Consider the following 18211-nt stretch of genomic DNA (forward strand, 5'->3'; position numbering starts at 1 on the left):
TCTATCCTGTCCGACCTCCCTTGGTCAGCTCTTATTCTTTTCTGTCCCCAACAGTATTAGGTTGCAAGGCTAGGTAGTCTTTCATTTTCATGCCTGTCATGACCCTTGTCTTTCTTTGGTGATACCTTCATTTTTCAAAGTGTCGGTTCCCTTCCATTTTTTCCCTCTGATTAGTGTTAATAGAGGATGGTTGACTAGTTCTACTTCCTCTTAAAACTAATTATCACCACCACCACCACCACCACCACCACCACCACCACCACCACCACCACCACCACCACTGCAAGGAGTCTTGAGTACTTTCTGTGGGATAATTTTCAAAGTAACAGTAGAGCCTCCATGGCTCTGGTGGCAGCATGCCAGCCTCTAACCGCTGGGTTCCGTGGTTCAAATCCCAGTCACTCCATGCGAGATTTGTGCTGGACAAAGCGGAGGCGGGATGGGTTTTTCTCCCTGTCATCTTTAATTCCAGCAACACTCTCCAATATCATTTCGTTTCAACTGTAGTCATTAATCATTGCCCCAGATAAGTTCAGCAGGCTTCGGCGACCGGCACAATTCCTGTCCTCACCGCTAGATGGGGACTTCATTCATTTCATTCCTGACCTGGTCATATGACTGGAAACAGGTTGGGGATTTTCACCTTTCACACTAACCCTCAGCATGCAGTGGAACTGCATCACAAGGTTTGCATTCTCATCTCACTTCATGGCACCACCGGTTGAGAAACCTCTCCTCAATTCGAGGGATGTGTTTTCGAAAGTGTCAAGCTATGGGATGAACTGGTGATTCTGTGAGGGATGCTCTTTCTCCTCAGGATGTTCTATTTTCCACGGTTTATTTCTCCATGAGTTTGACGCTTAGCCCTAACTTGTGGTTGTCCTAAAAATTTCCCACCAAGGTGCTGTGTTGCATTTATTTATTGTTTGTATTCACCAATGCTTTGTGTATTAATCAGGTGGAACATTCCCCTTTTAACTTAGTTACTATAGGCTTTGTGCATATAACAATGTGCTGCTGCGTGTGGATATTATGAGAAATACTCAGAGGCATGTTGATCAACAGGTGATCATAAGAAGTTGGAGAACATGTGTTTACATGTATCTATTCAATCCTTTAATAGTGTTATCTTCAGATTAATAGTTTTAAAATGTCAAAACATTCCGGCAGTACTAGGTGCTATGTTGTTGGCTGCAATAATAGATACTGCAATACAGAGCAAAGTGTGAAATTTTATAGTTACCCATCTTAGCAGTAAATTGCAAGAAGTAAGAAATTTGGGATTTACATATTTTAATTGAAATGAAATGGCGTATAACTTTTAGTGCCGGGAGTGTCCGAGAACAAGTTCGGCTCACCAGATGCAGGTCTTTTGATTTGACTCCCGTAGGCGACCTGCGCGTCATGATGATGATGATGATGATGATGATGATGATGATGAAGAAGACGACACATACACTCAACCCCAGTGTCAGCGGAATTAACCAATTATGGTTAAAATTCCTGACCCTGTCGGGAATCGAATCCAGGACCCCTGTGACCAAAGGCCAGCACGCTAACCGTTTAGCCATGGGGCCGGACCATATTTTAATTTGTAATAAATTACACTGTACAAAACCTATATTAACCATGAATTTTACAAATAGGTTAACCGTTACAACCAAATAATTATAGTAATGCTAGACTTGCAAAGTAAGCTCCAAATGCGTTATTTTTAAAGCAGATACATCATAATAGTAGATATAATTTATTACACAGTAGTCTTAATTAAAGCCAGGATGATGATGATGATAATAATAATAATAATAATAATAATAATAATAATCTGTTTTAAATATATTTTAGTTTCTGTTGTAATGAGTTCAAATTATTTTGTGACTATCTGGTTTCATAATATTACTTTGGTAGGACTATTTAAAATATTGTAATGCTCCTTTATTTAATTGTTTATATACAATGACGCATTTGTAAAATATTTCTGTAGGCTATTAAGATTGTATTCCTATTTTTTGTCTTGGAGGCCTATTTCTGTAAATATAGTATTTATCCACTGACATTGAAAAACTATAAAATTTCACATTTTGCTCAGTATTAAGGTATCTTCGAAGAATTGGGCCGATTACTGTCAGATAAAATACTCTGAGATCCCACTGTTATTATCAAGTCTGCCATGGCAACACGTGGCGAGATGACAGCTGATGTTTGTTCGGTTCGCGGTAAAACGCAATAACTTAACGATTTTGGCCACTCACAGCTTGGCGGTGCATTTTTCCCCTCTAACACACGGAGCCTATATTAATTAAGGAATCATCAGTACAATCATGAAATTTATATTGTATGGCATTATAATCACTGCGACTCAAACACAAACTCGGATCATTTTCATTTTAAATAAATGGTGCGTGTATCAGTGCTAAAGGAGGGCATTTTGAACATTTCATGTAAGGAAGAGTTTCATGTGGTTTGCTGGTTCATTCTTTTCCTGTGTGTTTCCCATGATTAATGTATTATAAGGCATGATCAAAAAGATTCCGTTTGAGGGTGTTGCTGCAGCGGACATGCAACGTAGTGCGACTCTGATGTGGATTTATAGGCATGCACATGTAAGCAAAGGGATTAGTGTGACAGTCTTGGCGTGTCAAGATGCATGCGTTAAATGCGGCTATGTGAACTGTGGCGATGTTATTACCAAATGCGTCTAAACAGGTCCAACGTGCTGTTATTCTGTTCTTGGCTGCCGAAGGACAAACACCGGTGGGCATCCATCGGAGAATGAAGACTGTGTATGGGGCAGCATGTCTGTCGAAAACAACCATTGTAGAATGGTGAACCAAGTTCCGTGCGGATCATGTTTCGACACGAGACGCCGGTCGATCTGGGAGGCCAACCTCGTCCATTACGGACAACAACAAGCGGGGGATGGATGAGGTGATTAGGGCGGACCCTTCCTGTCTGACAAAGATGTGCAATGGGCAGTTACGGACTTCTTCACGCAGCAGGACACGGTGTTTTACCACACGGGGATCTTCAACCTGATGCGCCAGTGGGATGATTGCCTCAGTGCTCACGGCGATTTTGCCTGATTGGCATCCCAATTCAGGACTGTATGGCCATCAAACATGAACTTTCTGATCACTCCTTATATGTAGAGTTGTAGAAAATGAGTTTTCTAGCGTGGAAATAGAATTTATGGACACATGTACATACAACATATTTTCTTCCTCTACGTGTGATAATGTGTCCTAAAAGTTTCTTCATACCTTATTGTGTGCTTACATACGAGATAGGATATAAAATGAAGATTTTGATTTTTCTATTTTTTAAATTTTTGCTACACTGTAGGTTATCCTGTTGAAGTTAGCAAACTGATGCCCTCTCATCTTATATTAAAACTTCCTCTGTGCTTCAGAAGAGACTTTTAAATGTTTTGTGGTGGAAGAGCCTGTCTTATCACATAATAATAACCTTGTTCTCTTTGTTTTAAGTTCCAGAGCTTGCCTTCTTGTCTTCGGGGCTGCCAGCAACTTGCGGTGGTGGGAGGGTAGCTAACTGCATGGCCATGGACTAGGTACTAGTAACTCCTTAACTCTTGCATTGTACATATTAAAGACGACAACAGCAACAAGAGAATGACAATGATCCACTAGCTGTTGCTTTAGGCAAAGATTGTATAAGGTGTAATACTCCAAGTTGTTTCGAACTAATGTTTTTTATCCATAGCATTATATTTTTATTTTTTTACTGCATCCAAAGGTGTTTTTTTAAATTATATTTTTCTGCTTTCCAGGTCAATTTATAATAACAAAGGATAGAAAAGAATAAACAAATGGTGAATCAAGTTATACATACTGTAGATAATAACACAGCACCGTGAGTGTATTCTTTGTCTGTGTCCCCCACCCACAGGTTGTTTTTATATTTGTGCATGTTCTAGCTATCCTTCTGTCTACCTTTAGGATAATAAATACAATATATGCAATAAAAAATGCCTATCAATAAAAACAAAATTAAAACATTAAACAACATTGGTTCAACGAGAGGTGACATAGGGAAGCGAAACTCTTTTTAAAGCCACTCAAAGAAACAGAATCACCAAAATCCTAAAAGTAGAGAGAAGAATAACTAGAACATGCACAAATAAAAAACTCCTGTGGCTGGGGGACACAGACAAAGAATACACTCACGGTATCCCCTGCCTGCTGTAAGAGGAGACTAAAAGGGGATGATGACATTAGAACCATGAGACTACTTGTGATTAGTATCATTACGTGCGGAACACCATGGGTTGACGTTACTTGCGACTAGTACCACCTTGCGAGGAAAAGCATTGGTTTACATTACATAGGAGCAGTACCATTGTATGCAGAATACTACAGATGTGGGTGTTGCTTATAAGTGTAATTGTGTACATTCCACCGGTCAGTTCCACTGTGTTCAGAATGGGTCTGCGTTACCTGTGAGTAGTACCACTTTATGAGAAACACCATGGGACTACGTTGCCTGTGAAAAACATCACGGGTTTGACTCGCCGTGGGTCTACATTGCCTATGATTAGTATCATTATGTGAGCAGCACCACGAGTATACCTGGCCTGTGATTAGTCCACTATGTGAGGAACACCGCGGGATTACTGGCTCCCATGATTAGTCCTGCTATGTGAGGAACACGATGGTTCTGATTTACCAGTGATCACTATTATGAGGGGCCAGAAACCTGGATTTTGGACCCTTTTGGACAACAAGCATAATCTCTGAAAATAAGGAGTTGCGAATTGGATCCACTGTTTTGGATTCTTGGTCATTTTTCCATCATCATTCGTTTTAGGTTCTATGAGTGGATACATTTTCAAGGTTTAATTATCGTGTCATTTCATTGGACATTTTACCATGTCCGCCTTCGTAGCGTAACGCTTAGCTCTATTAGCTGCCGTCCTCGGACGCCCGGGTTCGATTCCTGGTACTGCCAAAAATTAAAGAATGGCAGGAGGGCTGGTATGTGGTTCAAATGGTACATGCAGCTCACCACCATTGGGCATGTGCCTGAAAAGAGCTGCACCACCTCGGGATGAGGACAAGAGTTTACTTAAAACAACAATCATAATCATCATAAATAAAAAAATATCAAAAAGATGGACAGTGGTGGATAGTACCAAATGAAGTAGCTTACAGAGAACTGGAGACCATCACAGATACTATTCAGAAGAAGAGGATTTTATTTGGTCACATTATGAGGACACCAGAAAACAGATACCAAGAAAAATGATAGAGAAACTCTGGAATATGACGCAGCTAGTAGGATGGATTAAGGAAGTTAGAGAAGACATGGAAGAACTAGAAATAACTCTGTACAATTTTCAAAACAAAACAGAAAATCTAAAGACACTGAAAAACCAAAAATTGACAAATGACATACAACGAAAAGGGTATTTAGAGATGAAGAACGACGGAAAAGATCAGAACGAATGAAAAGCTTGTGGGCAATTCGGAAAGAAAACTTATCGAAGAAGATAACCATGAAATAATTGGTCCAGTGAGGCCTCCAAAGCAGAATAATAATAATAATAATAATAATAATAATAATAATAATAATAATAATGTATTGCCTTGGCTATCCTATGCAGATATTTCAATTCGACACCATCTGGCTGCTTGCTCATCAATTTCGACGTTCTGTTTTACTCTTGGCCTACTAGATGGCTGAGCAAATTGAATCTCTCTTGAGCGTTTGTGGCTGGAGAACACCAAATGTGTCACTAGAGATCTTTTACATGCCGACATCATACGACATGGACTGTCGCATGGATTTTTTTTTTTTATAGGCAACTTACACGTGTCTCATGATGTGGCCCTACCGAAGATGAATTCCAGTGTTAAAGATGGCATGAAAACACAGTCCCTGAGCCAGACGAATTAGAAATTAAAGTTAAAATCTCCGACCTGGCAGCTGGGACTCAAATCCGGGACCCCGTGGTAACGATGTAGCTGTGGAACCGGGCAGAGTCCTGTGTGAAGTGATACACAGTGAGGGGTGGAAGTTGGTGTCATAAGAAGAGGTGGAAGTGTGTGGACGGTCCTTAGGTTGAACTGGGAGCAATGTCAGAGTATCTCGGTGAAGCAGAAAGCAGAAATTTATTCATAATTTTAACATTATTGAAGTAAGTGTAATTTTAAAAGATAGGCATTTATGTTGTTTGTATGACCTGTTATGATGATGGTTCATCTATCCGAAAGTGTGTCTCATGAAGTTTGAGGGAAAAAAAAAAAATGTTTAATCACCTAATCAGTACACAATATATTAATCTAAAAAGATGGACAAAAATGGACAGATAAAAAACCTTGCATTGTAGTTGGTAGATAGTGTCTTTGTTGTTAGGGTAGATTTTATTACCATAAGGTGAAGTGAAGATGTATGCTACAGATCTTTGACTTCACAGCATGAACTTAGGATCTAATATACTGTTGGCTGCTAGCTTTAACTTGTGCTTTATTTGCTGCTGTGAGCTCCATTGGCAGCTCGCTGTAATGCACACATTTAGTTTGCAGTCTTTCTGCATATAGAAGTGAATGTTGTAAATAGAAATGTCTTATGATCTTCCTGTTGTTCTCAGTGTAATTCAACATTTAGACTTGTGTGTGTATGTATACGTTTCCTAGTTGATAAGAATTGAAACTAACTTCCTTGTATATAAAGCTGCATGGCATGTTCTTGACTGACCTATGTGTGTATATATGACTGAGAGACTCCAGCTTATTAGAGTAGTACTCTTACTAGCAGGCTCGCATTTGCAGTATGAATTTCAGATTTGTTTGGACTTTTTAGATGTAGGCTAATTAGTGTTGCTAGTCACTTTAGAAAGTGAATATTTTTACAATCCGAAAACTAGTTTCTGAGAAAAAGAATGAATTTATTCTTCCTATTACAGAAATGGTTGGCTCGAGCAACGTACAATCCTTTGCGAATTAATTGGAACAATAGACATGATAATGTAGCTCTTGCTTTGTCAGGAAAGAAAAGGTGAAATTCTTTACATTATGCAAAGAACTTTACTCTGCGTCTTCAGAAGAACATCTTGTCTTTTCCCAAGAAAGACTTCCCTGCAAACATGAAATATTCTTCTTCTTAATTTCCTGTTTTTAAGTCTTCTGGGTTGGGTTGAGACTCGAGGACCTCCACAGTTTTCTATCTCTTCACCACTCCCTTCCTTCCTCCAGTATTTCTTCTACTTTTACCCCTCTCTTCTCTATACTCTCCTTCACTGTATCCTTCCACCTCTTTCTGGGCCTTCCCCATTGTCTTCCTCCTATATTTTCTCCATAAATACTCACTTTGGAACTCTATCCTCTTCCATTTTCATCATGTGTCCATGCCATTTCAGCTTTCTGGTCTCTATCTCTTCTTGCAGTTTAGGGAATCCAATTCTCTCTCTGACTTTTATGTTTCTGATTTTATCCCTTCGTGTCTTCCCAATTATTCCTGTAAGGAATTTCATCTTAGCTGTTTGGATTCTGCTTTCATCATGTTTTGTTGCTATACATATGTCCGCCGCGTATGTCAAAATTGGTGTGTAATACACTGAGTACAGGATTTTCTGGCTCCTCTCTGGGACGTCCTGGTTCCACACTATACCTCTCACACATTGGTAAAACCCATTGGCTTGTTGGATTCTCTTCTCAATTTCTTCATTTATTTTCCCATCTCGTACAAGTATACCTCCTAAATATTTGAAGCTTTTCACTACTTCTAATATTGTCTTCCATTTACTTTGATATTCTCTCTTCCTTCTCTATTACCTCTCATCATCACTACTGTCTTACTCTTCCCCACACTTATTTCTAATTCCATATTCCTCTATCTCCCGATTCCAAAGAGTAAGTTGTTCTTGTACTTCCATTTCATCTTCTCCCAATATTACTATCTTGTCTGCAAAGAGTAACGCCCCTGTCTCTTTGCTTCCCATTTCTTGTTGTACACTCTTGTGGATTTCATCCATGACTTTGATGAAGAGTAGAGGGGATAATGCACTTCCTTGTCGAAGTCCTGTTTCTACGTTGAATAATAATAATGATGATGATGATGATGATGATGCCGAGCTCGATAGCTGCCGTCGCTTAAGTGCGGCCAGTATCCAGTATTTGGGAGATAGTAGGTTCGAACCCCACTGTCGGCAGCCCTGAAGATGGTTTTCCGTAGTTTCCCATTTTCATACCAGGCAAATGTTGGGGCTGTACCTTAATTAAGTCCACGGCTGCTTCCTTCCCAGTCCTAGCCCTTTCTGGTCCTATCGTCGCCATAAGACATATCTGTGTTAGTGCGACATAAAGCCAATAGCAAAAAAAAAAAGACGACGACGATGATGATGATGATATACCCAGTCGTACCATAAATACTGTCCAAACATTTGAGGGTGGCTGTACTTCCGCCCGAACGAGGGAGCGGCTACAAAACCGGTATCGTGAGTCATGAGTCATTGTTGGTTGAGCTGCAGAAGTGTACAGTTGTCAGTTTGAAGTTTTCAAGATGGAATGGGGGGGAGTATGAGAATCGTGTGGCCGTGATAGCGTTACACAAGGTAGGGCAATCACCAGGGGAGATTTTCAAAAACCTCCAGAAGCTGAAAATTAGTAAGAAATTTGGTTACTGCACTATAAATTGATTTGTTGAGGTTGGAACCGTGAGAGATCGCCTGCAGCAAGGAAGACCACGCACAGTACGAACACCAGAACTCATCAAAGCAGTGGCGGCTCGTGTGCGACAAAATCCGATAAGGAGACAGTCAGTGATGGCTCGTGAGTTATAGATATAAAAAATATCTATGTTTCGCACGTTAAGAATTGACCTGGGACTCCATGCTTACAAACGACGCAAAGGACATCTCTTGACAAATGAACTGAAGCGCCAGAGGCTCCTAAAATCAAAGCGCTTACTTAAGCGTTACGCGGCTAATGGTCATCGTTGAATCCTGTTTACAAATGAAAAGATTTTAAGTGTTGAGGAGACTGTCAACGCCCAAAATGACAGGGTATATACCCATTCCTCTAGAGAAGCTGGTAAAAAGGCTCCAAGGATTCAGATGGGTCATCATCCCTCATCAGTTATGGTGTGGTGGGGTGTGAGCTTCGAGGGCACAACGGAGCTCCATTTCTGTGAAAAGGGAGTCAAAACTTCAGCTAAAGTGTGCCAGGAGACAGTGCTTGAGGGACTGGTCAAGAATCTCAACAACACCCTCTTCCATGGACGGAACTGGAGCTTCCAGCAGGACTCAGCCCCAGTGCACAAGGCACAGGCAACCTAGCAGTGGTTGGAGGCAAATGTTCCTGATTTCATTTCCACTTCATATTGGCCGTCTGCAAGTCCAGATTTAAACCCTTTGGACTACAAATTGTGGTCCAAGCTTCAGGAGATGGCTTGCAAGAAAAGACATTCCAATATTGAAAGCTTAAAGCAGTCTCTTCGGAAGGCAGTTGCAGAATTTCCAGTTGATGTGTTGCGTAATGCTATTGATGAGTGGCTACAAAGACTTAAGGCCTGTGTGCATGAAAATGGTGGCCATTTTGAATAATTATTTTTGGTTATGGTTCATAATGCATCTATGTAACACTTGTTATTAGGATATTAAAATATCTCTAACCATTTTGTGTCAATTTACTTAAACGTTTGGGACAGTATTTATGGTAGACTATGTATATATAACATATTATTATTATTATTATTATTATTATTATTATTATTATTATTATTATTATTATTATTAAAAATAATGAATGTAACAACAATAATCATCATCATAATCTTTGCATTTTCCCACTTAATTGGGGTCTGCCTTGCAATGTTTCGTCCACTTCAGTCGAGCCATAGCAGTATTATTAGAGAAGTCTTCCCTGTGAACAAACAAGATTTTCTTCTGCAGATGCAGAGCAAAGTTCTCTGCAAAATGTAAAGAATTTCACCTTGTTTTATTGACATGGCAAAAGCCCAAAAGCTACATTATCATTTGTATAATTGCGGGCCATGAAAGAATTGGAACAAGTTTGCATTTTAAAAATAATTTTTTCCAATGGTTGGCAGCTGTGTGTTATACATTGCTTAGTCGTAATCTTAGATCTCACATTTCATTGACTGAATAGAATAGTGATGGTTCTGTTTGATAATTGTTTTAGGTTTAAAAATCATTTATTAGCATGTGTTGTACCTTTGAGGAATTTTCAGGTTATCGTGTGAGATTCATAATACTGTCCGCAATAGATACAATTCCTAGAAAGCGCCATACAATTGTACAGTGTTCTTGAATTTCAAGGAAAATTTGGGTCGTTCTGCCTCTGACCAACTTCTGCTCCCTCAACTGCAGCATGGGAAGCCAGGTGACAGGTGACAAAACAAGGAAACTAGGTTACTACAGAACCCTGGCTCTCACTTTCCCGCGGGGAGCATATTCCGTTACTACCAAGAAATCAAGATATTATCACCTTCTCCTCCTCCTCCTCCCCCCTTATCCAGTTTATGCTGGGTTGGGGCATTTATGGCACTTCTGCACCTTCCTCTCTCCTTCCACCATTCCTCTTCCATCCTTCTGTACCAGACCCGATCATCGAAAAATGTAGGTACAGTCATCTGCTGCATGCTTACCGCACTCAATACCCCCATTTTAATGAGAGGCAGTGACACTTCTTGTGCAATAGAGGGATGATCAAATAATTGCGATTTTCGCTGAAGATGACAACAAAAGGTCCGAAACATGTTGTAGATGTTTAAGGTGATTTTAAAATATAATTATAACTTACTGTTGAAATTAAGGAAGTTTATAATCAAATATTTTTTTAAGAATAGAGTTTATCAATGTTGTTTCTTTGTTTGCCCTTTCACAAATTAAAGTTACACTTCAGCACAATTTAAGACTTCCTGTCAGAAAAAGAACTCCCATCCCGTGACAGATGTTACTAAAATTAAATCAATGGCAGGCTGAATGTTATTGCAAGCAGTAGTGCATGCACCTTTGTGCAACACCTGGCCTTGCCCAATATTAAATCGTTGAAATGAAGAGGGAACCTGCTGAAGAAGTGCCTGAAGAGTTGCACCAGTAAAGACCCACACCGAGGGTTTGGCAGTGCTCAACACGACGTGGTGTAATACATCACTGTTAAAATGTGTCTGCCTTGTGAATACTATAAGGAGTTACTTAATCTATACTAATAAAATGCCGTTCATGTTTCGAGAACCTCTCTTGTTCTCTTCCTCAGCGATCAAACATTCCACCAAAAAATTTTCAGACTTTATATCTAACCTCCTCACAGTATACTCTATTTGAGTTATGATTGAAATACAATAAATATCATTTATACAAAATATTTAAAATTAGCTTACACTAAATAATTTATAATTAAAATGCAAGACATGGCAACTAAACAAAAATATTTAAATTATTAATTTTTTAAGTCCTTAAACCCACTAGGGAGTGCTTACAGCTCATTCCATGTTAAGAAAACAGTATTGCTCTTATGACAACATGCTCAACAGCATCACGGGAAAACTGTGCCACATGAATTTGTGAAACTCGGTATTTAAGTTCAAGATAAAAATGGAAAGAAACCAAGCTGTAAGTTATTTTTATGAACTCATGGGGACAGGGGATTGACAGGGCTATGTTTGGTTTGTACAGAATCGGAGGTAAATTACGACACAATACATCAGCATTGAAGCGTAAGGTAAATTGGGGGAGAAAATAGACAAATAATAATTGTGTATGAGCTTGAGAGGTGAGGGATATATTTAATTGCATTCAGTAAATTTCCCCAGGCAACGCCAGGTACTACTGTGCTATCGTATCGCTTCACAAAAGCAATAGTAAAAATTAAATGTGGTCATGAAAAATGCAGTGGTAAAATTAAAATGCTTTTAAGAAAGAACAGTTAAGTAACAAAAACCAAGCACAAATAAAACACATGGCAAATTTTTGTATCAGTACAAGTCATGCCATGACGTATCACTGCACACCACAACACCAAAATCTTCAGTAACAACTTCTGTACAGTACGAAAATAATAGAACACGCTCTAATACTATGCAGTATACAACCAAAGTTAAATATCTGCCATTAGACAACCATTTTCTGTTACGGAATGTTACTTCCTCGCCACTGCAGGATGAAGACCCTTCACATTCTGAATCAGACATCGACGTGTGTCTCCCTGCTATTTTTATAAACGTTCTCAACCATAACGCAAATAAATCACTGTATCAATGTTAAAAGAAAGAAATCAAACACGTAGGCTGATCACATAATTCTCACTCAACACAAGACAAGTACGCACTGATTTAAAGCCTAAAAACACACATGCAACAAATAAATACTGTAGATGACCTCACTATAGAAGTGAGCTGCTGGCAGTTCACAGAATGAGAGACTACACGATGCTTGTACCAGAGCAATACAGAAGAAGGAAAATGAAGGAAGACAACGAAGCGATGACTTGCTGCCATTGTGCTTCCTCCCTACGAATGTATTTATTAAAAAGAAAATGTTATGTCGTTACTTTAATAACTCATGGACAAAAATGCCTCATCCTTTTTATCTGTCTTTCATAATACATTACAAAGTACAGTATAATATTGCTTAATTAGGAGGAATTATGGGTGTCTCAGAGAGGGTGAGTTCACTCCTTGTAAATCCATAAGAGCAATACTGTTTTCTTAATGTGGAATGAGCTATAGGACTAGTTCTTTTTGGATGCTTGCTTTCTTTTCCAATACCTCTCGAGCTCTGCTATTAGTTTTTCCTTTCTTTCCTGTGAAAGAGGTTTGTGAGATTTAACACCCTTTGGTAGTTTACGAGTTTACCATTTTACAGATTTTGGGGTGGTCTGAGACACCAGTATCAGGAATCCCAGTGGAAGCTAAGTCTTGTTTATTTTACTTCATTGAGCCACATACTTCCAGTCTTGTAACTTTTGATCAGTGAGGAAATCATCTTTTTAAGCCTGCCATTGTCCATTCTCAGAAGGTGCCCGCAAAACTTCAGCCGCCTCTGTCGCGTGCTAGTGTTAGCCGTTTCCAACTGCTAGTACAGTTCAGATTTCGCTTTCAGTCAGTAGGTTCCATCCAGGAGCACTCTTGGCCCATGAATTTTCCTATGGATACGTCTTTTGACTTTTTCCAGGTCGCCTATGGTGCCTTTCCTGTTCATCAGTAAGGTCTCCGCAGCATGTAAGAACTGGGGTCTGACAACAGTTTTGTAATGGCATATTTTGATGTTCTTCGAAATGCACTTCTTGTTGTAATGGTTATGTGACAGATTGTATGCTGAGTTGAGTTTGGCACATCTGTCTAATATGGAGGTTGCATCTCTGCCATTGAGGTGGATCTATTCACTAAGATACTGGAATCGATTGACTTTTCCAATCTTTCCATAGATGGTCCTCAAAGGGGCTTTCCCAGGCTGCTTACTCTCGAAGTACTTGGTCTTTTCGTATGTTATTTGTAGTCCTGTCTTTGCCGCTGTCTCGAGTAGGGATTGAACAGCAACTGCAGCATCCTTAGAGTCGTTGGTTAGGATTGTGATGTCATCTGCGAAGGCCAGGCTCCTGATCTTGATCTTCCGAGTTCTGGCTCCGGTAGTAACTGATTTGATTCCAAGGTTGTTCGGTGTAAGTTCTCAGGTCTATATGACTTTTTTGAGCACCCGATTGAAGAGAATAGGTGATAGATCATCTCCTTGTCTCACACCAGTTGTGATCTTGAAACTCAGAGACAGTTCTCCTCTGAATTTTACCTTGAAGGTGGTGTTTGTGAGAGTCTATGTGATGAGGGTTACTTTGATATAAATTTAAATATTTTATTTAGTTGACGTGTCTTGTATTTTAATTATAACATTTAGAGTAAAGTAATTTTAAATATTTTATTAAATGACTTTTCTTGTATTTCAATAATAACTCAATTACATTATATTTTAGGGCCGATGACCTTCGATGTTAGGCCCCTTAAAACAACAAGCACAAGCATCACATTATATTGTGAGGTGGTCAGATATCAAGTCCGAAGATTATTTGGTGGAATGTTTAGCGGCTGAGGTAGTGAAAGAGAGAGGTTCTCGAAATATGTACAGCATTTTGTTGATATAGATTAAATAACTTTTTATAGTATTGACAAGGCAGACTAGGATTTAACAGTGACTTTCAGTGGTGTATTAGATTTAAGTCAATACAGACCAAAATCAAATCAAACCATAATGGTTAAAACAATAAATGTGACGTTGTGTTATGTCGAGTAGTGAGTGGAAGCTGTGCCGATTGGCGCTATGCTTCTTTGAAGATAGTGCAGCATTGCTGCTTGAAAATGAGACTCTATTTAAAACAAAAGACTCTGGACAATATCTTTAACATTTAAATTTGTATTTCTTTAACATTTTGTAATGTTAGCTCATATTAAATACAAGTACATACTGTTTAAACATTTACTCATGCATTAGCCTTTGATTTATTATTTCAGTGTAATCCAAGATTTTCTTGAAATTCAAGGTAGCGTTAACCCCAATTAGTTCATAATTGTGGGGCTGTATTATACTGGTAAACTTTCTGTTTAATTAACATAGCAGAGTTGACCAAAACTAATACTGCTGTTTTGTTTCCAGTGTTTCTGGGCACTTGGTGCTTGTTTTGAGGTCCTCTTGGCGCTTTTGGTGATGCCCACTCTTGGCTGGCAATGGCTACTAGCTCTCTCAACAGGTCCACTCTTAGCGTTTGCTCTGATTACACCAGTGAGTATGGAATTATACTGGAATAATTGAAATAGTTAAATATACTTTGAATATCTATATAGATACTGTAGTACAAATTTCATGCTGTTATTGTGCATACTTTTTTCATGTTAAAGTACATATACATTTTTTGGATCCCGCTGTAAAAAGGCTTTCCTACCATTGTAAATGCAGTGCATTCGTATACAAATTCACACCTACCTTAAATAATTCAGATGCCTTAATACTATGATTTACACCGGGCGAGTTGGCTGTGCGTGTAGAGGCGCGCGGCTGTGAGCTTGCATCCGGGAGATAGTAGGTTCGAATCCCACTATCGGCAGCCCTGAAAATGGTTTTCGGTGGTTTCCGATTTTCACACCAGGAAAATGCTGGGGCTGTACCTTAATTAAGGCCACGGCCGCTTCCTTCCAACTCCTAGGCCTTTCCTATCCCCTCGTCGCCATAAGACCTATCTGTGTCGGTGCGACGTAAAGCCCCTAGCAAAAAAAAAAAAACTATGATTTACAGTGGATTGAGTGTTACATGAGTGTTACATTAAAATATGACACCATCACATAGAAATTTACATACAATTTACAGGATGTGGAGTCTATTCATGAGGTATCTTACATTTTTGGGGAAAGGCTCTAAGACAGCTGCAGGTAATGAATTCCAATCATCATTTCTCTGATTTACAAATGATTATTTACCATAGTTAGCTTTCTGCAATCTACCTTTTACTTTATGCGTACCGGGCCCATGCAGTCAGGGCCGCAAAGCTGTGAGCTTACATTCGGGAGATAGTGGGTTCAAACCCCACTATCGACAGCCCTGGAGATGGTTTTCCGTGGTTTCTCATTTTCACACCAGGCAAATGCTGGGGCTGTGCCATAATTAAGGCCATGGTTGCTTCCTTCCCACTCCTAGACCTTTCCGATCCCATCGTCACCATAAGACCTATCTGTGTTGGTGAGACGTAAAGCCAATTGTAAAAAAAAATTTTTTTAATTACTGTATGCGGATGATCTGTCCTACTTATGTAACAGGGCTTTTCTAGTCGACTGTTACACTCTCCCCATGCTGGCTTATTTGTATAGGCATTATACGTGGTGTGTAACCGTGTTCGTTCCCTTCTAATCTCCAGCGTCTCCCACCCAGGTTTTTCTATCATACTTGTCACACTACTTCTAGGATTCAAATAATTCAACATGAATCTTGTACCCTTTTGCTTTACCATCTCAAGTTTATTTATATGTCCTGTTGGGTATGGATCCCATATTCCAGGACTGGCCTGATGAGCGATACATAGCCCTGTGCCTTCGTCTGGGAACACATAGTGTAAGGACTTGTACGCTTTAGAAATTACACTTCCTACGTGAGTGTCCCATTTTTAGATCTCTCTTTAGGTGGATTCCTGGTACTTGCATGAGTCACGCTTTACAAGAGCGTCCAATCCAAGACAGTATTGAAAGTTCCCTTGACTATGTTTTTTCCCATAAATAAGACTACATTTTCGAGAATTTATTTTTTTAAATTTTGTTATAGAGTGCCCACTTATGGAATGCAGTTAAATCAGCTTGTAATAACCTATTATCACCACATTCTATATTCTTCGGTATATTATACAATCATCCACGAACAATCCGCAGTCACTTCAAGTTTAATTCGGCAAATCATTTATGTGATATGGATATATAGTTTTCCTTAGGGAATCTGAATTATTTGAACCGAATGAGTAAATTTATAATACCAGTGAGTTAGCCTGAAAATTGATTATGTTCAATAACGGACTCATTATATTGGTATTAGATTCCTTGAGAAATGACAAATAGGAGTGGCCGTATAACACTACCTTGTACTACTCCCAACATTATAGAAACTTTGTCGGAGTATTTATTTCCTACCTTTACTCTCACCATGTGATCTGTCAAAAATTCCCAGATTCACAGAACCATCCTTTTATCAGTGTTTGTTTCTACCAATTTTCGCATCAAAATGTCGTGGTACTATATAAAATACTTTAGCAAAATCAATTACAATAGTATCAACTTGCACACCTTTGTCTAATGACTTGCTAATATCTTGAAAGACCGACAACATCTCGCTCTTACAGGAAAAACCTATTCTAAAACCATGTGCTGGACATTAATCCACAAACTTTTCTCCCATTGTTCCCTTAGATATTCTAAAATGAGGTGCTCCATTTGTTTGCATACAATCGACGTAAGGTTAATGGGTCTATAGTTGTCAGTTAGCAGAATGTAACCCCCTTTAAAAATTGGGACTACAGTTGCTTTCTTCCAGTCATCTGGAATTTGTGTATTATTATGCCTTTCACCTCATAAATTCCTGTTCTTCATCCATTTCTTCTTCCCAAGTTCATTAGGAAGCACTGGGGCCTTGACACTCATTAAATGTAAAGTTGTTAAACCAGACTCTCTAAACCTACTATAATTTTTTTTTTTTCCTTTTTTCTAAATCCATCGCCCTCCTTTTTTCACTTTATAAGTGCTAAGAGTGTGTTTCTCTTGTCGTCAGTGGCTACCAGAGAGTGCTCGCTTCCATGTTGCATCTGGGCAGCCTGACAAGGCTTTGGCTACCTTAGAGCAGGTAGCAAAGGACAACGGTAAGCCAATGCTGCTGGGGAGGCTGGTGGTGGATGATGCCACCAACATGGGACAGCGGGGTCGTGTCACCGACCTGCTGATATCTGAGCTCAGGCGAACGTCTCTCCTCCTCTGGTTTATATGGTGCGTAAGACAATGAGAGTATTCTTGTAATAATTTGTAGAAATTAAGCTCTAGGAAAAAAAAAAAGAGTGATATAATAATAATAATAATAATAATAATAATAATAATAATAATAATAATAATAATAATAATAATAATAATAATAATAATAATAATAATAATAATAATAATAATAATTGTAATATTTTATGGCCAACATAGGACTACTACAGTCAATTATACAAAGAAAATGTAGTTTTTCTGTGCTTCCAATATATCTTCATCCTCTCAGATGAAGACATCCTTTCTTCATAATTGATAATCTTAACCATAATGGTCAATGGTAAATTGATCCGTATTGACAACCAATATATCACATTAAAAGGTCAATTAAATATGAATGTCCACCTTGTTAACACTAATATGAACTTTATTACAATGTCAATACACCGAACATGTTTCAATACCCCTGCGGGTGGAGGACGCAGATGAAGAATACACCCACGGTAGCCCTGCCTGTCGTAAGAGGCGACTAAAAGGGGTGACCAAGGGATGATTGAATTAGAACCATGAAACTACGTGTAATTAGTACCATCATGCAGGGAACACCATGGGTTGCCTTTACTTGTGAGTAGTACCACTATGTTAGGTACACAATAGGTTTGTGATTAGTAGCAGCAGAGCGTGGTTCACTGTGGGTTTACAGTACCTGTGATTAGTACCACTATATACGGAACACCACATGCTTACGTTG

The 18211-nt window shown here is 39.0% G+C and overlaps 1 protein-coding gene across 1 annotated transcript in view; it reads left to right on the plus strand.

Moving 5' to 3' along the window:
• Window positions 1-18211, plus strand: part of LOC136886301 (synaptic vesicle 2-related protein) — a 90885-nt gene that overhangs the window by 38365 nt on the left and 34309 nt on the right. Inside the window, exons 7-8 of the mRNA XM_067159031.2 lie at window positions 14621-14746; window positions 17267-17478. Coding sequence (XP_067015132.1) covers window positions 14621-14746; window positions 17267-17478 — 338 coding nt within the window. The remainder of the gene's footprint in view (window positions 1-14620; window positions 14747-17266; window positions 17479-18211) is intronic.

Source organism: Anabrus simplex, chromosome X (assembly GCF_040414725.1).
Source record: "Anabrus simplex isolate iqAnaSimp1 chromosome X, ASM4041472v1, whole genome shotgun sequence".
Taxonomy (NCBI): Eukaryota; Metazoa; Arthropoda; class Insecta; order Orthoptera; family Tettigoniidae; genus Anabrus; species Anabrus simplex.